Source organism: Lepus europaeus, chromosome 3 (genome assembly GCF_033115175.1).
Source record: "Lepus europaeus isolate LE1 chromosome 3, mLepTim1.pri, whole genome shotgun sequence".
NCBI lineage: Eukaryota > Metazoa > Chordata > Mammalia > Lagomorpha > Leporidae > Lepus > Lepus europaeus.
The window spans coordinates 168,114-187,801 of record NC_084829.1 but is presented as its reverse complement, the minus strand read 5'-3'; the positions used below and the strand labels follow the sequence as shown (position 1 = coordinate 187,801).

Sequence of the window (19,688 nt, the reverse complement as noted above, 5' to 3'; positions counted from 1 at the left end):
GATTTTATTTGATTTTTGCAGGTATATTAGAACTCCCTTGAGAAACAGTCTGGGCCTAGAACTTTTTTGAGGTTAGTTCCTTGATGACCTTTTCCATGCAAATCCATGTTTTAAAAATTTTTGCTGTAGTGGGTCAAGTTTGATAATTTATGTTTCTTAAGGGAGCCATCTATTTCATAGGTGATCACATTTGTTAGTGTAGAGATCTGCATAGTGGTCTTGTGCTTCTGGTTCAGTGGTATTTTTACTTGTCCTTTGTTATTTTGTTTTTATTAAATTAGCTAGTGATTTTCTGTTTGAGTTTTTCAAGATAAATAGAATTTTGATTTCTAATTAAGTTTTTTATTTTACTGTTGTCTAGTTCATTGATTTCTCCTTTTTCTTTATAGCCTTTTTATTTCTGTTTATCTAAACATTTAGCTTGTTCATTTTAATTCTTCTATATTTATTAATCAAAACATGATAAAGTTTATGAATACTCTTGACCACTACTTCAGTTTTATTCCATGGATTCTAACGTGTATTTTAAATGATCAATATATATGTTTTTAATTTTTCATTTCTCCTTTCACTAAAGAGTTAATAGTTTTTTTTTTCAACCTGTGAGAGGGTCTTTTGCCATTTCATATTTTAATTAAGTTCTTGTTTTACTACAGACTGTTTCTTGTAATGCGTCACTTTATGGAACTTAACTGGTACTTTCTTTATGACTTAATGTGTGACGGGTTTTTTTTTTTTTTATTTTAATGATTTGTGTGTGTTCCTTATCGTCAGGGTGTAAGCTTCAATTTATATCCATAAGTGCTACTTATTAATTAGGTTATTTTGGACTTCTGCCTTATTATTTGTGGTCTACTTTGTGTTTACTGAGTGCTTTGTGATGTTTTCCTATTTCTAGTCTGTATCTATAATAGCTTTCACTTTGTAAGTGGGGCTGCTGTGTAACTTGGTAATTCTATTATAATTTAGAAAATGTTCTCTATCAGATGTAATGCTTTTTGGCTTGAATTTTAGTATCTTGATAGCTGTGCTGTACTTCCATTGTTTGCTTGGTTTTCCTTTACCCATCCATTTCTTTTTTTCCAAACAAGATTTTATTTATTCATTTGAGTGGAGGAGCTATCATAGACAGAGGAAGAGAGATAGAGATAGGTCCTCCATCTGATGGTTCACTCCCCTAATGGCTGCAATGGCTGGAGCTGGGCCTATCCAAACCTGGGAGCCAGGAGCTTCCTCTGAGCCTCCCACATGGGTACAGGGGCCCAAATACTTGGGCCATCTTCCACTGCTTTCCCAGGCCATAGCAGAGAGTCGGATTGGAAGAGGAGCAGCTGGGACATGAACTAGTGGCCACGTGGGATGCCAGCGCTGCAGGCAGAAGCCTAGCCCACTGTGCCACAGTGCCAGCCTCTGACCCATCCATTTCTAAACACCTTGCTTTGAGTGTCTTGTATTTAGTTAAACTCATTCATATTTACTGATATGATTGCTGTTTAGTTTCAACATTCAATATGAGAGCCATGTAGCTGGTGTTTGGTGATGGTGTGGATCTTGTGTGGTACATCTGTTCTTATTCTTATTGCTTTCAAAGTATCTGTTGAAAGATTTGGCTTTCTGCAGCTCCCATATCCCCTCTGACTTTGTTTTTGTACCATGTCTTTTATATTTCCTGTAGAGATATTTTGTTCTTTCTTTTCCATATTTGTAAGTCAGTTTTATTTATTTATTTTTTGACAGGCAGAGTTAGAGAGGGAGAGACAGAGAGAAAGGTCTTCCTTCCTATGGTTCACTCCCCAGATGGCTGCTGTGGCCGGTCCCGATCCAAAGCCAGGAGCCAGGTGCCTCCTCCTGGTCTCCCATGTGGGTGCAAGGCCCAAGCACTTGGGGCATCCTCCACTGCCTTCCCAGGATACAGCAGAGAGCTGGACTGGAAGAGGAGCAACCAGGACAGAATCTGGCGCCCCAACCGGGACTAGAACCCAGGGTGCCAGTGCTGCAGGCAGAGGATAAGCCTTGTGAGCCACGGCGCCGGCCTATAAGTCAGTTTTCTGTCATTGATTTCCACAGAAAGTAAATTTTAAGTAACTGATGTGGAAACTCATAGGTTTTCTGAAAAGTCTTAGTTGACAGCTAGGTTTTATTTCCCTCACTTTTGTATTTTGGGCTGTGTTAATTCAGGCCTGGAGATGCTGAAGGGGACCCAAGAAGAGTAAACTGGTTGCTCTTTGGGTGGCATTTAAATTATGGGTGTTGCTGATCTGTGTACTGTCCTCAGATAGCTGGGCCACAGTTCTTTTCAGATCTCATAGGTGCCTCTGGTGGAGGAGCCAACATGGCATATGTTTATTGCATCTTACCCAGAGATAGAGCCAGGAAGTGTGTCTTAATGCTGTCAGTTATATACAAAGAGCCTCAACAAAGTGTACTCATGTTCTGTCTATATCCTAGTGATTCCATTTTTGTCCAGTTCTTAACAGAAAGGTTGTGGAAAGAGCTGAAAGTCTCAGTAGCCTGAAAACAAGACAGGTAGAAGTTTCTGAGGGAAGAACTAGTAGTTAGGTCTGGGCTGTCACATTTCTTTTTGTGCAGCTGGTCAACTGGGTTGCCTTTGGCTGAAATATGAATCAAATTAGGCTATTAGGAATTTGAGTAACCAAAATAGTGGCGGCTACATGGTTTCCAGTGAAGGAAGGAGGTAGTTTCTTCCTAGTCTCAAGTATGCTTTGTTGTCTTCACTGTGATTTATGGGCAAACTGAAGCCCCATGTGAAGGCAGTGCCTTAGTGCTCTCATTGGCGGCTGGGAGTTAGTGTTAGGGGCCTCTCCTTCCATGTTGCTGTAGTCATAAAAGGAGCTGCGGATTGTGCTGATGGGTTATACACTATTTTTTTTTTTTTTTAAGATTTATTTATTTATTTGAAAGAGTTAGGTGGCAGAGGGGGGTTGGACTTCCATCCACTGGTTCACTCCCTAGTTGGCCACAGTGGCCGGAGCTGCGCCGATCCAATGCCAGGAGCCAGGAACTTCTTCTGGGTCTCTTACATGGGTTCAGGGGCCCAGGGACTTGGGCCATCTTCCACTGCTTTCCCAGGCCATAACAAGGAGGGGGATCTGAAGTGGAGCAGCCAGGACTCGAACTAGTGCTCATATGGGATGCCAGCACTGCTCAGCAGTGGCTTTACCCGCTACGCCACAACCATCAGCTCCAGATTGTGCACTATTTAATGTTCTTTTCTCCAAAGAGTCATTCAGGGTCGTTTAGTACTATCGTTAGTCTCTATGGAACTGAATTAAAGGAATACATATGAAAACCCTTCTGTTTTTTTTTTTTTTTTTTTTTTTAAGATTTATTTATTTATTTGAAAGAGTTACAGTGAGGAGGAGAGGCAGAGAGAGAGTGTTTCCAACCACTGGTTCACTCCCCAATTGGCCGTAACAGCTGGAGCTATGCCAATCCAAAGTCAGGAGCCAGGAGCTTCTCCAGGTCTCTCACGCAGGTGCAGGGGCCCAAGAACTTGGGCCATCTTCTACTGCTTTCCCAGGCCATAGCAGAGAGCTGGATCGGAAGTAGAGCAGCCAGGACTTGAACTGGCGCCCATATGGGATGCCAGCACTGCAGGCGGAGGCTTTACCTGCTACGCCACAGCGCTAGCCCCAACATATCTATTCTTTGTAAGGAAATGGCAGTTTAGGCAGTTTACTTGTTGTGTCCTTTGAGTATAAATAAGCTAATACTAAGTCTGTTACTCATGACTTTTTCTCCTTTTCTTGTCCTTCTGTTTCACAGGATGCTGTCTTCCTTGAGATATTAAAATCTCAGGACCAGGAAGTGAATGCTGCTTTTCTTTGTAGATTCCAGGTGAGCTGTGTTTCTTAAGAATAGCTGCCTTCCCATTGCACTGAGTCCTTTTTCTTCAACAGATAAGGAGAGAAGTAGACCTTCTGTGAAAATCCATTTATATACTCAGCAGGTGTTATTTAAGCACCAACTGTGTGTCTGGTACTATTTTTTTTGAAGATTTACTTTATTTATTTGAAAGAGTTACAGAGAGAGGTAGAGAGAGAGAGATAGAGAGGTCCTCCATCCACTGGTCTACTTCCCAGATGGCCACAATGACTGGCGCTGTGCTTATCCAAAGCCAGGAGCCAGGAGCCTCCTCCAGGTCTCCCATTTGGGTGCAGGAGCCCAGGGACCTGGGCCATCCTCCATTGCTTTCCCAGGCCATATAGCAGAGAGCTAGATCAGAAGAGGAGCAGCTGGGATTAGAACCAGTGCCCACATGGGATGTGGGCATCTCAGGCCAGGGCCTTCACACGTTGCACCACAGCGCTGGCCCAGTGTCTGGTACTATTCTTTCTACTAGGGAAAGAGCACCAAACATCCTTGCCCTGTTTTAGCAGCAGATAATGGTAAATGATACGTTTTATGTTAGAAAGTGATGAGTCCATGGAGAAAAATAAAATAGAAAAGGGGGAGAGGGAATACTGGGATATGGGAACAGTCTGCAGGCTGTAGGGTGGTCAGGAAAGGTTTCTGAGAGCAATATGGGAAAAAATTGTTATTGAGGGAGTTAAGAGAGACCCACACCCAAACCTGGAGGAAGAGGGCTGTAGGCAAAAGAAGGCATGAGCAGAGACCCTGAGAGGGGTGTTTCTTTTGGTTGAAGAACAGCCAGGGGCTGGCTTGGGATGTGCAGGGAAGAATCCTAAAATAGATTAAAGAGGCAGCACAGATGTGGCATCTTGTGAGGTCAGAGAAAAGACCGTTGGAGAGAATACAAGGATGTGATCTGGCTTTCATTTAAACTGGATCACACTGACTGAAGGGGTGGGAAGTAGGGCATAAAGAGGACAATGGTAGAAGGGTCTTAGTCTATTCTGGCTGCCCTGATAAAATCTCAGACTGGGCAACTTAAACAGAAGTTCATTTCTTCCCAGTTCCGAAGGGTAGCAGTTTGACAAGGTTTTGGGGCATTGCTGTGGCTTAGATGGTTAAGCCACTGCCTGGTATGCCAATATTCCGTATGGACACCGGTTTGAGTGCCAGCTGCTCCACTTCCAATCGAGCTTCCTGTTAATACTCCTGGGACAGCAGTGGAGGATGGCCCAGGTGCTTGGGCCCCTGTGCCCATATGAGAGACCTGGAAGAAGCTCCTGGCTCCTGGCTTCAGCCTGGCTCAGCTCTGGCCATGGCAGCCATTTGGGGAGTGAACCAGTGGATGGAAGATTCTCTCTCTCTCTCCCTCCCTCTCTGCCCCCCCCTCCCCCATCTCTCTTTCTCTTTCTACCTCTGCCTTTCAAATACATTAAAATTTTAAAAAAGTTTCTTCTGAATCCTCATTCCTTGGCTTCCAGACAGCTGACTTCTTACTTGTGTCCTGTGTGGTCCTTGATCTCTCTGTGTCCATCTGGTATGTATGTCCTAATCTCTTCCCTCTCTCTCTCTCTCTTTTTTTAAAGATTTGTTTATTTAAAAGGCAGAGATAGATGTGTGTGGGGGGTGGGGGGAGAGAGGGAGGCAGGCAGGGAGAGAGGGAGAGAAATCTCTTCCATCTGCTGGTTCACTCCCCAGATGGCTGTAACGGCTGGGGCTGGGCCAGGCTGAAGTCAGGAGCCTCTTTTGGGTCCCCCACATGGGTGCAGAGGCATAAGAAATTGGGCCATCTTCCTCTGCTTTCCCAGATGCGTTAGCAGGGAGCTGGATCGGAAGTGGAGCAGCTGGGACTCGAACCAGTGCCCACTGCTGCAGGCAGAGGCTTAACCTACGCTACAATGCCAGCCTCTCTAATCTCTTCTTGAGAGGGATACCAGCAAACCAAGGGCACATGCTAATGGCCTCATTTTCTTTCTCAATATTTATTTTATTTATTTGAAAGAGTGGCAGAGGGAAAGACAGAGTGAGAGCAAGCTTCCATTTACTGATTCACTCCCCCAAATGGCCACAACAATCAGGGCTGGGCCAGGCCAAAGCCAGGAGCCAGGAATTCCATCCAGGTCTCCCACATGGGAAACTGGGCAACTGGGCTCAAGTGCGTGGACCATCTTCTGCCTTCCCAGGTGCGTTAGGGAGCTGGATAGGAAGTGGAGCAAATGGGACTCAAGCTGGCCGTCTAATATGGGATGCTGGATTAGCAAACTATGGTTAATCTGTTGGGCCACCACCCTGGCCTCTCAATTTCATTATGTCTTGAATGATCCTGTTTCTCAGTATAGTCACATTTTAAGTGAGTAGGGTTTAGATCTTGAGTATATGAATTTTGAAGGGAAACAGCTTAGTCCAGAGCGGCTGAGAACCAGTTAGAGGGTTACTAAAACAATCCAGCTGAGCAAAGGGAGTTGTTTTGACCAGGATGGTAGCAGTAGAAGTTAGAAATAGCTGGGTTCTGGATGTGATTTGTTGCTCCCATATCATGGGCAGAGAAACATGCTAACTTTTGAGATAGTGTGTTTTCAAACAAGGGTTCATTTGATGGCAGGTGTGTGTACTCATTTCCTAGTATATCATTATCAAATAAGCAGAGAGAAACAGTTTTATAGAGGGAGTTCTTCTATGTTACTATAAGAGTTACCTTAAAGATATAATTTGGACCATAAATATAATTTCTGGTATAGTTTAGTAGATCTATGTAGATAATGGCAGAATATTTTAATTCTAGGGTTTAAAGTTGCTGTATTTGCATTACAGTGTATATGTTAAACTTACCCACTTCCTTTTCTCAAAGACTTTGAATTTCCGATTCTTGTTAGCTTTGTAAGCACTTCTTTCTCCCATTCTGGCCCTGTGTGTCATAACACTGCATTTATTATGTTTGAGTATGTCTTGACTGAAGAAACTGCAGTTTTCAGTTCTTCCTCCTATTTCCTAAAGATAAATTTTAGAACTTTTTCTGAGTTGATACTTGAAACCTTTTTATACATAACTTTTTATATATAACTTTTTCTTACAAGAGCAGTCTCTATGCCTTATACAGTAATTGCTGAATAAAAATTAGAAAACTGTGGTTAGTAAATTGATGGAATAGAAAGCCATCTGTCATTTTATTACCCAGAGATAACCATTATATTGGTGCTCTGGATCCTGTTTCCTCACTGTTGTCTCATGAGTGCAGGTGTTCATTTGTGTTCTGGTTCATTGCACTTACTAGTGTGCTATGGTTAATGAACTTTACTATTTATGTACAAATGGATGTATAGGACAGCAGACAGTCTCCCAGAAAGATGTACATACACTGAACACGTTTTGTAGTCAATTCCAGAGGCTTTGCAGGCTATTTAGAAGTCCACAGATGCCAAATAAGAACTTTAGTTCTATGTTTGTGCCACTATGTGCCAAGCACTGTTCTGGCATCTGGGGAAAAGTACAAACCCAAAACCCTATCTGTGCAGGGCTTAATTGCGCAGGGAAAACAGAACAAGTAAAGGAGAGGAGTGTTGGGTCAGTTGGGGTGAGGAGTCACTGATTTACAATACTGTGGGTAGCTGTGGCCTCACTGAGACTGACTGTCAAGGAAATACATGAACACAGCGAGTGAAGGAGCCTGGAAGATACTCAGAAACAGAGTCCTTTAGCCTTTCCAGCCCTATACTCATAAAAGAGGCCATACTTGAATGCAACAGGGCAGTGTGAAGATCCCGAAATATGAATGCAAATGACTTATGTGAACAATAACAAAGAAGTGGGGAGACTGGGTGGGAGCAAGGAAATGAGACAGAGTGTTAATTAGTGGTCAGATTTCTTTGGGGCATGTAGTTTATTTTATTTTATTTTATTTTTTTTTAAAGATTTACTTATTTGAAAGTCAGAGTTACACAGGGAGAAAAGGAGAGGCAGAGAGAGAGAGATCTTCCATCCTCTGGTTCACTCTCCAACTGGCCGCAATGGCTGGAGCTGCACCGATCTGGAGCCAGGAGCTGCCAGGAGCTTCTTCCAGGTCTTCCCACGTGGGTGCAGGGGCCCGAGGACTTGGGCCATCTTCTGCTGCTTTCCCAGGCCATAGCAGTGAGCTGGATTAGAATTGGAGCAGCCAGGACTCGAACTGGCACCCCATGGGATGCTGGCACTGCAGGTGGTGCTTTACCTGCTACGCCATAGTGTTGGCCCTGGAGTATGTAGATTTTTAACAGGAACAGTATTGTGGAGTGGTGAGGCTGATTTGTTCCAGAAACCTTGGAAGACAAAATTAGAGACAGTAATCAGACTGATTTCTTTTGGGGAGTTTTACTGTAAAGAGGCACAGAGAAGTGAGTCAATAGCTTGGGGGTGAGGTGGCTGAGAGAAGTTTTCAGTGTAATAGTTTGCTATTAAAATGATCCAACTGGAAGAAATAGCTTGGTAATGTGGGAGTGGGGGGTAGAATTGTTGGAGTGATATCCTTGTGGGGGAAAAAAAAAGGCTGTATTAGCACCCAGAATGAGAACTCTCCTTCATGTGAGCAAGTCAGGTGTCCATGGGAACTGAAGTTGGTCAATCTGGTGGTGATAGTATGTGGCAGGTAGTTTTCGAGTTTTGTTTTCATGTGTTGTTTTGCTTTTGTTTTCATTTTGTTAGTAAAATTGGAAGCAAAAGCACAAGCTTATACTCCTCAGGTGAAGCTTATACTCCTCAGGTGAAGGATGGGGTGCTGAATGAGTTAGGAGATGACTGGAGAGAATGAGTTTAAAGGTTATGGGAAATGGCTTTTCCTCCCTTTTGTTTCTCATGTTTTTTTCTTAATGGCACTGAATAATGCAGTGACATTACTCCCTCTGAACTTTTCTCTTGAATTAACTGTTCATTAGTATTACTTTAAATTTTCACATATCCTATTTACCATGCTGTCTTTAACTCATTTTGTGGCTTCAAGTAGATTGATTTTTCTGTTTCTGTCTCTCTTTTTAAATTTCCTAGTCACTTAAAGCTGTCTGTATCACCCAGGAAGAGACAAAGCATTTTCAACCTGAGCAGAGTGCCCTTTCAGTAATTTTTAATATTATTTATTTATTTGAAAGGCAGAATTACAGACAGGGAGAGACACAGAGAGAGAGCTTCCATCTGCTGGTTCGCTCCTCAAATGGCTGCAACTGCCAGAGCTGGGCTGGTTTGAAGCCAGGAGCTTCTTCTGGGTTTCCTGTGTGTGTACAGGGGCCCCTGGACTTGAGCCATCTTTTGCTGCTTTCCCGCACATTAGCAGAGAGCTGGATTGGAAGTGGAGCATGTAGCACTTAAACCAGTGCCCATATGGGATGCTAGCACTACAGATAGTGGATTTACCTGCTCTGTCACAGCACCCACCCCATGTTGTGTTCTTTTTGTATCTGAGGACATATTTCTTTTTACCTCTTTTTTCTTTTCTTTTTTTTTTTAAAGACTTATTTATTTGAAAGACAGTTATAGAGAGAGGTAGAGGTAGAGGTAGAGATAGAGAGAGAGAGAGAGAGATCTTCCATTAAGCTGGTTCACTCCGCAAATGACCACAATGGCCAGAGCTGAGCTGATCTGAAGCCAGGAGCCAGGAGCCTCCTCCAGGTCCCCCACATGGATGCAGGGGCCCAAGGAATTGGGCCGTCTTCTACTGATTTCCCAGGCCATAGCAGAGAATTGGATAGGAAGTGGAGCAGCCAGGACTTGAACTGGTACCCATATGGGATACCGGCGCTGGCAGGCTGGGGATTTAACCTGCTGTGCTGTGCTGTGCCACAGCACCAGCCGCCTTTTCATTTTTAAAGATTTATTTTATTTATTTGGAAGAGTGACACAGAGACAAAGAGATGTTCCCATCTACTGGTTCACTTCCCCAAATGGCTGGGCCAGGCTAAAGCTAGCAGCCCAGAACTCCATCTGAGTCTCATACATGAGTGGCAAAGGCCCAATCACTTGGGCCATCTTCGTCAGCTTTCCCAGGCGCATTAGCAGGGAGCTGGATTGAAAACGGAACTGCAGGTCTCAAGTCTGTAGAATTCTGGGTGTTGCAAGCAGTGGTTTAACTGGCTGCGCCATAGTGCATGCCCCAAGGATTTATTTCTTTATAATGTTTACAAAATGGGGGAAAATCTTTTCCACAACATTTCACTGTATAAAGAAAAACTTGGTATAAAAGCTATTTTTGAAACCTAGGTTTCTTTCTATAATAAGGATTTGTTTTAAAGATTTATTTATTTATTTGAAAGTCAGAGTTACACAGCGAGAGGAGAGGCAGAGAGAGAGGTCTTCCATCCAATGGTTCACTCTCCAATTGGCCGCAATGGCTGGAGCTGCGCCGATCTGAAGCCAGGACCCAGGGGCTTCTTCTGGGTCTCCCACATGGGTTTAGGAGCCCAAGGACTTGGGCCATCTTCTACTGCTCTCCCAGGCCATAGCAGAGAGCTGGATCGGAAGTGGAGCAGCTGGGTCTTGAACCAGCACCCATATGGGATGCTGGCGCTTCAGGCCAGGGCATTAACCTGCTGCGCCACAGCACTGGCCAAAGGATTTTTGTTTTTGAGAAAGGTTTGTGCTTGTTTGATCAATCAAAGCAGTCTCATGCCCATTTATCATCATCATCCTTGTCATTATCATAAGAGCTAACAACAAGTGCTTCCATGAGATATGTAATGATTGGCCTGTTATTCAACTCGTGAGGTAGTTTCTTATTAATCTATTTTGCAAATGAGGAAACTAGGCACAGAGTGATTAAGAAACTTCCTTGATATCCCACAGCTAGGATGACAGAGCTCCCTTCTCTGGTCATTAACTATTTCCTTCTAGACTTTTCTACAGGAAGGACTGCAGAGATATACTTATCCACAGTGTTTTTTGATTTGGCTTTCTTTATAAGCAGAGAAATTGATTATTAGGCCTATCTTGATTTTTCAGCTGAAGCAAGGGAAGTGAGTTTTGAGATAACCTGGGTTCATAAAGAAAGGGTTCTTACTGGCAGTTTCCCATACGTGTTACTGATTGGTTTTGTATTAGCAATGAGGAAAGCTAATTAATTGATTTCAATCCATGCAAACTCTAGGAATCTCATGAATACTGATAGAGAATTTCTGTCTTTTTGATAGTGATTCTAATTTTTGAGGATTTTTTCTCTTAGTTATAAGAGTATAAATAATATTTCTACTTTGTCTCACAGGGCTGGAACTACCAAGTAAGGAATTAGTGCATATGATGCTGGAGACTTGTAGAGGGGAACTGCCATGACAGAAAGGCCTGAAAGACACATATCATCTGCTTCTCAAGAAGATGACTGTGAAGGTGATGATGGGCCAGGAAGACCAGTGGAAAACTCCCTAGGAGAGAACCATAGAAAATGTATACTTCAGAAGAAAGATGTAATCCAAGAACTCAGAAAACAAAAATATATCATGTGGGCCCTCAGAAGGGTAAAAAGATTTTTATTCATGTGCATGAGATTTCTCAAGTAGATGATCAAATATCCCAGTGCCTTGAATGCCAACAAAACTTCTCTAAAAACTTAGCTTTTATTATGTGTGAGAGAACCCATACTGGGGAGAAACCTTATCGATGTGATATGTGTGAGAAAACCTTCCTCCAAAGTACAGAGCTTATTTCACATCAGAGGATCCACAATTATGAGAAACCTTACAAATGTAGTAAATGTGAGAAGAGCTTTTGGCACCACTTAGCCCTTTCAGGACACCAGAGAACACATGCAGGTAAAAAATTTTATACTTGTGATATTTGTGGCAAGAACTTTGGTCAGAGCTCTGATCTGCTTGTCCACCAGCGAAGCCATACAGGCGAGAAACCATATCTGTGTAGTGAGTGTGATAAATGTTTCAGTCGAAGTACAAACCTGATAAGGCATCGAAGAACTCACACAGGTGAAAAACCATTTAAGTGTCTGGAGTGTGAAAAAGCTTTTAGTGGGAAATCAGATCTTATTAGCCACCAGAGAACACATACTGGTGAAAGGCCCTACAAATGTAATAAGTGTGAGAAGAGTTACCGACACCGTTCAGCCTTCATTGTACATAAAAGAGTTCATACTGGGGAGAAACCCTATAAGTGTGGTGCCTGTGAGAAATGCTTTGGTCAGAAATCAGACCTTATCGTGCACCAGAGAGTCCATACAGGTGAGAAGCCCTACAAATGCTTGGAATGTATGAGGAGTTTTACTCGGAGTGCCAACCTAATTAGGCACCAGGCAACTCACACTCACACTTTTAAATGCCTTGAATATGAGAAAAGTTTGAACTGTAGCTCAGACCTTATTGTGCATCAGAGAATTCACATGGAAGAGAAACCACATCAGTGGTCTGCGTGTGAGAGTGGTTTCCTTTTAGGTATGGATTTTGTTGCCCAGCAGAAAATGAGAACTCAAACAGAGGAGCTTCATTATAAATACAGTGTGTGTGATAAAAGCTTCCATCAGAGTTCAGCTCTTCAGCATCAGACAGTGCACATTGGTGATAAACCATATATCTGCAGTGTGGGTGAGAAGGGTCTCGAGCTCAGCCCTGCTCATGCATCAGAAGCCTCACAAATGTCTTGACCAACAAGAAATTATAATATAAAAATGTATTTACCTGCCAGAGAACTACTTAAAATGAAGAACCTAGGCAAATCTTACATTTTCCTTGGTGCTCAAACTTAAGTGGGGATCAGAAAGCCTGTGGTTGTAGGGAGTGGGAGAAATGCTTTGCCCACAGAGCAACTCTGACACCACCATATCAGTTAGTTACTTACAGTGAAGAACTCTACATATGCCCTGTGTTTAGGAAATCTCTAGTCTGAGCTCAAATTTGATCACTCACAAGCGGATTCTTACAAGTGTGTGTGAGACCTTTCTAACTGCGTAGCCTTCCTTGTTGCAAGGAAATTCGTGCTGGAAAACAACTTTTTAAATGCCTTCAGTGATTCATTGTATAGGCACATCTCATTGGACACCAGAAAACCCACCTTGGGACACCCTCAGCAAGTATGAAGACACTTTCTAACAGAACTCTTAATGTCTTGCCCATCAGAGAAGCCATACTGGTGAAGAATTGTGTATTTGTCCTGAGTGTGGCACAAGACTATTTGGAGAGCCTTACCTGGGTTTATATCCCACAAAAATCCTAATCTGAGGAAAGACCTTATGACTATCTGGATGAGATAGCTTGGAATGATCAGTTCTTATGGTACATCAGGGAACTAAGTGGGAAAAAAAAAAAAACAAAACAACCCTGTAAATACTTTAAGTCTGAAAAATGCTTTGCTATAAGCTCTTATCTTACTGGGTCCCAAAGAACCCATTCTTCAGAGAAGCTTGCTCCCATAAAAGATCAGACTGTACATATGCTACATATGACAAGGATTGTCTCACAGTTAGTTGATAATTACAAGAGGTTTGACTTTCAGTGGAGTCATCTTGGGAGTAAATTGTAGACTTCCAGAAACTTGTTCTAGGAGGAGCTGGGCTGGTCCGTGGGGACCTTATGGGTAACTCAGGTAAAGATACTTATATCTGAATCACTTAATGATGGCTTTACTTTCACTGTTTAAAATTCAGAAATCCACTAAAGGAAGAGTGTAATCTTGAAATAGAAGGGGTAACATGTGTCACTGTTAGGAAAGAAGAATGTCTTGATTTGCCTCTGGATTTTCATTCTTGGCTAGAATGTGTTAAGTAGTGTGGGAACCTCTTGGTGATGGTAATTAAAAGAACTAAAGCTCAAAAGGATTTAACTCTTACAGTAGTTTCCCATTTGCAGGACTAGTCTCATAAAGAAGCAGGATAAGCTTCTTAGGAGTTGAGTTATATTTTCAAAACTTACAATTTTTGGTTATCATTGGTATTTGAAATTTCTACTTGAGAGATTCATTTTCTTTCAATTCAGTACGTAAATTCCAGCATCATAACTGTGATGTTAGTGTCTGTTCTTTGGCATCATTTTATCTCTTTCAGTGAGAGATACCTCTGAGTTAGTCCCTGGCAGACTGGCTAGATGAGAACAAAAAGTAGCTGATACCTGAATGGACAGAGTGTGAAACAGAGTGAAGTGTTTACAGAAGAGCAGGGCTTCATTTGGAGTGCTTGTCTCCTTAGCTAGTTTCCCTTCACTCTATACTTCTGCTGTAAACAGCAGTTCAAGCCTCTTGATAATATTTTTCATTTATTTCAGATCCGCCAAGAAAAGAGAAATTATCTTTTAATCCCAGGGAGAGTTGCAGTCACCACAATCTAAGGTATATTTTTGGCTTGGATGGAGGATTTTAAATGGTGGAAGGGAAAAGTAGTTGGCAGATTCATCACACTTTTAAGGATAATAATCACTTGTCTCCTGTTTAACAGGATACTGTGATTATTTTTAGTATTCTCTAGAAATCTTGTAATCCAGGGTCTATGAGTGGTTGCATATGAGTTGTTTTCTTCCTTCTGATTAAGCCATTTATATAGATATTTCAGATTCCTGCAGTACTTGGGACTCTGTAGCTTGGTGAATAAACATGGCTATCACTAGCGTAGGTTTGGTGTACTATAATAGCAGATCCCTGAACTGCAGAGGGTATTGCCACTTGAATGTGTGGAGGTAACCAGCTGCTGCCTAGTGTAGCCATGAGTTTTGCTCCAAATGATTGGTTGATGATTATGATATTAGGGCCAGAGGATGTAGCTCTTAATGATAATGAGGAAATGGATTCAAAGATATTTCTTTTTTCAGAAAATATCCTGGAAGTTTGTTTGATCTAATGTGTTTCAGTACTTTTTATAAATAGCTCTTGTATCATGAAAAATTACCCAGTGTGATAAAACACTCAAGAATTTTTTTTTCCTCTTTGGTGAAAATGCCTATGACTAGTTTATGTTTTACAGTAGTAATATGTAAAATAGCATTGGGTGTATAGCATGGCAGTGATGAAAATTAGTCCTTATGGCTACTTGGTAGTCATTAGAACTGGAGAAGGGGACTAAATTGGTATCATTAGCAGGGCAATGATTTGCCTCTCTTTCACTAATCTTACTGGTAATTGTTTCTAGGCTTTAAATTAATGATGGACCCTTTGTTAAATAGAGAACTTCGGGGCTATGAAACAGATCTGAGGGCTTTTAACCGTGGAGGGAAAGGGTATTGGTATTATTCATATAGCATAACCTGAGGTTGGAGAGGACCACTTGGGAGCCTATAACCAAAATTAGAAGGTAACTTCTGGGATGGATGGGGGTTCCCTTGAAGCAGTGCCAACCTAAATCTACCTCAGGTAAGTAGGATAATTTTTTCAAGTTTCAGACCAAACAACTTGTATTCAGTCAATATATTCCTATGCTTTAATGTTTTCATTTTCCCTTAATTCTTAAATAAACATTTGTTCTGACACACCATTTTTGTTTCCACTTTACTAAGAAAAGTAGTGTTTCTCTGCACCTGAATTAGGGTAATGTGGATATTCGTATGATACTTAGACTTGATGTAGTGATAACCATTGGACCACCTTTAAAAAACCAGACGTTTCTGATGCTAAGGCAGAGTGTTGTCTGTGCCTTGCCACGGACATTGGATCTTTTTGAAGCATCCCCATTGCATACGTAAGTAGTAAAGGAAATGGTAATAACAAGGATTGGCCATATTGGGGCTTTACTAAAATTTAGTAGCAGCCAGACCATCTGTTGTTTATATGAGTACTTGACACTCTCAGAATTAAAAAAAAAAATTAAATATCTGACTCCTAGTAGAATTCACGTTGGGCTCATTTTTTCCCTCCTTATTGTTAGAGTGGAGTGAGGGAAGTGGTTAAAAAAAATGGTGTCACTTTTTTATGCATCACTATAAAGTTTGCCCCAGTTTAGATCCCTTTGTTTTGCCAATGGACTTGGTCCCAGGGTTGTAAGTGGCTTTTATTATGAGAAAAAGATTAGACACATATAGTTGTATGGCTAAGAGGAGGAAGGGAAAACTACAACTTCAAGTTTGATTTCCCCTTCTGCTGTTCATGTTGAGTGGTATGGTTACACCCGGTCCTGCAGCCTTCATGATTTTTTTCCTTACTCAAAATCATGTGACTTCCCAGCATTGATGTGTGCTGTGGTGAGGAATGTTTCTGGAAAAAGTCAAGAAACAGGAATGAGGAAGACATCATGAACCCCACAAAGGAACACAACTTTTCAATGTTAGAATGTGAATTTGAAGAGATTGAGGAAATGCTAGAAACAGAATTCAGAAAATTAATCACAGGACTATCAAAAGCAATCAGCGGCAAATACATGAACTGAAGAAAACCACACATGATATGAATGAAAATTTTTCCATAATTTAAGATTTAAAGAGAAATAAAAATGAAATATTAGAAATGATGAATGCAATAGATCAAATACAAAAATGCAATAGAAAGCCTTAACAACAGATGTGGCAAGGCTGAAGAAAGAATATCTGAACTAGAAGACAAATCTTTGGAAATCTTACAGTAAAAAAAAAAAAAAAAATCCTTAGAAACAGTGTTGGAGATACATGGAACACAATCTAATGACCCAATGTACTAAGATCTTCAGTTAACTTTGTACAAATAAGATTATACTAAATAAGGAGTTCAACAAATAGTACGAAAAATTGTTCCTCAACAGTTGGGATAAGGACTGTTCAAAGTCATCTCAAAATGTCAGTTTCATTTCTATAGGTTACCTTTTAGGTGCCTATTACCACAGATAGGGGAGAACATATGGTATTCCTCCCCGCTCCCCTTTTTTTCCTCAGAAACCTTTTATTTAAGGAACACAAACTTCATGCATTTCATAAATAAAACTTTAAGGAACATAGTAATTTTTCCCACTGTACCTGCCATCCCACCCACACTCGCATCTGTCTTCCTCCTCCTCCTCTTCCCACTCTTATTTTTTTACTGAGATGTATTTTCAGTTGACTTTATACACATGATTAACTCTGTTAGGAGTTCAACAAATAGTATGGGAAAAAAAAAGTCAAAGGCTATTCAAGTCATTGCTTCTCAAAATGTCAGTTTCACTTCTAGCAATTGCCTTTTAGGTTCTCTGTTAGGGTCAGGGAGAACATTGGGTATTTGTCCTTTTGAGACTGACTTATTTCACTAAGGATATTTTCCAGTTGCATCCATTTTGTTGCAAATGACAGGATTTCTTTTCTTTTTTTCTTCTAAAGTGCTGTATAGTATTCCATGATGTACATAGCCCATGATTTCTTTATCCAGTTTTCAGTTGATGGGCATTTGGGTTGATTCCATGTTTAGCTATTGTGAATTGAATTGCAATAAACATGGAGGTACAGATAACTTTCATATGCTGATTTCATTTCCTTTGGGTAGATTCTCAAAAGAGTGGGGTGGCTGGGTTGTATGGTAGGTCTATATTCAGATTTTTGAAGTTTCTGCATACTGTCTTCCACAGTGGCTGTACCAGTTTACAGTCAAACCAACAGTGGATTAGGGTACCTTTTTCTCCACATTTTTGCCAGCATTTGTTGTTTATTGATTTCTGTAAGAAAGCCATTCTGATGGGTGTGAGGTGAAATCTTATTGTGATTTGGATTTGCATTTTCCTAGTAGCTAGTGATCCTGAACATTTTTTCATGTGTCTGTTGGCCATTTGGATTTCCTCTTTTGAAAAATGTCTGTTTAAGTCCTTTTCCAATTCCTTAACTGGGTTGTTTTGTTGTTGAGATTCTTGAGCACTTTACATATTGTGGATATGAATCCTTTATCATTTGCATAGTTTGCAGATGATTTCTCCATTCTGTCATTTGCCTCTTTGCTGAGTGCTGTTTTTTTTTTTTTTTTAAAGATTTATTTATTTGAATATCAGAGTTACAGAGAGGGAGAGACCGAGAGAGACCTTCCATCCTTTGGTTCACTCCCCAGATGTCTGCAATGACCAGACCATATCAAATCCAGAATCCAGGAGCTTTTTGCAAGTTTCTCATGTGGTGCCATGGGCCTAAACACTTGGTCCATCTTCCACTGCTCTTTGCAGGCCATTAGCAGGGAGCTGAATTGGAAGTGGAGCAGCTGGGACACAAACCAGCACCCATGTGGGATGTTCATATCATAGATGGCAGCTTTACCCACTACACCACAATGCCAGCCCCAGCCATAGGTTTTTGGTGTATTGAAGCAGAGTCTTAACTGGCCTCTTGTATGGTCTGTATTAGTTTCTTGTTACTACTGTAAGGAATTATGAGTTTAGTAGGTTAGAGCAAGACAAATTTATACTCTTGCAGTACTAGAGGTCAGAAGTCTAGAATGGGTCTAGAGGACTGCTTTTCCAGAGGCTTTAGGGAAAAATCTGTTTCTTTGATTTTTGCAGCTTCTCTTGCATTCACTGGCTCTTGGGCCCTTCTTCCATCTTCAGAGTGCATCACCTACACCTCTGCTTTCTATCACCAAATCACCAGTGTGGTGATGACTGTCTTTCCTGCTTCCTTCTCTTATGAGGACCCTTGTGGTTACACTGAACTCATACATATAATCCAGCATCATCCTTCCAGCTCAAGATCGTTGAATTAGTCATCTGTGCAAAGTCCTTCCCCCACCCCCCAGAAACTTTTTAAGGCATTACAAACTTTTTTATGATTTATTTTATTTGAAAGAGTTACAGAGAGGTAGAGACAGAGAGAGAGGTCTTCCACCCACTGGTTCACTCCCCAGATGGCCACAAGAGCCAGAGCTGCACTGATCTGAAGTCAGGAGCCAGGATATTCTTCTGGGTCTCTCAAGAGGATTCAGGGGCCCAAGGACTTGGGCCATCTTCTGCTGTCCCATGCCATAGCATAGAGATGGATCGGAAGAGGAGGAGCTGGGACTAGAACCAGCGTCCATGTGGGATGCTGGTGCTTCAGGCCAGGACTTTAACCCACTGTGCCACAGCGCCAGCCCTAAGGCATAAAAACCTCATGTATTTCATATATACACTAGGAACATAGTGATTCTTCCCAATGTACCCACCATCCCACCCACACTCTCACTCCTCTTCCTCCTTCCTCTCCTATTCCCATTCTTATTTTTTCTAAGATCTGTTTGTAATTACATATATACACATATGATTAACTATACTAAGAATTCAACAAATAGTATGAAAAAAAAAAAGTTCCTCAACAGTTGAGTGCTATTCAAAGTCACCATATCGCCAAGTGTCAATTTCACTTCTTTAGATTACCTTTTATGTGCTGGATTACATTAGATCAGGGAGAACAAACGGTGTTTGTTTGGGACTGGCTTCTCTCACTAAGTATGATGTTTTCTAGTTTCATACATTAGGTTGCAAATGTTAGGTTTTCATTTTATTTTACCATTGTGTAGTATTCTATGGTGTACATATCCCATAATTTCTTTATCCTGTCTTTAGTTGATGGACATTTGGGTTTATTCCATATCTTAGCTACTATGAATTGAGCTGCAATAAAAAGGGGGTACAGATAACTCATATGCTGATTTCATTTCTCATGGGTAAACTTTAATGGAGTGGGATGGCTGGGACATATGGTAGATCTATATTTAGCTTTCTTTTTTTTTTTTTTTAATTTTTGACAGGCAGAGTGGACATGAGAGAGAGAGAAAAAGGTCTTCCTTTGCCGTTGGTTCACCCTCCAATGGCCGCTGCGGCCAGCACACCGCGCTGTTCCGAAGGCAGGAGCCAGGTGCTTCTCCTGGTCTCCCATGCAGGTGCAGGGCCCAAGGACTTGGGCCATCCTCCACTGCACTCCCGGGCCATAGCAGAGAGCTGTCCTGGAAGAGGAGCAACCGGGAGAGAATCCGGCGCCCCAACC

The 19,688-nt window shown here is 41.5% G+C and overlaps 1 protein-coding gene across 1 annotated transcript; it reads left to right on the top strand.

Moving 5' to 3' along the window:
• Window positions 1-11,166: 11,166 nt before the first annotated feature.
• ZNF322 (zinc finger protein 322) lies at window positions 11,167-15,283 on the top strand. The gene has a single exon (XM_062183589.1). The coding sequence runs from the start codon at window positions 11,267-11,269 to the stop codon at window positions 12,470-12,472; it is 1,206 nt and encodes a 401-aa protein (XP_062039573.1). The 5' UTR covers window positions 11,167-11,266; the 3' UTR covers window positions 12,473-15,283.
• Window positions 15,284-19,688: the final 4,405 nt, after the last annotated feature.

Excerpts from the sequence above, each read along its gene's own strand:
- ZNF322 (XM_062183589.1), top strand. The coding sequence starts at position 11,267 with ATGTATACTTCAGAAGAAAGATGTAATCCAAGAACTCAGAAAACAAAA.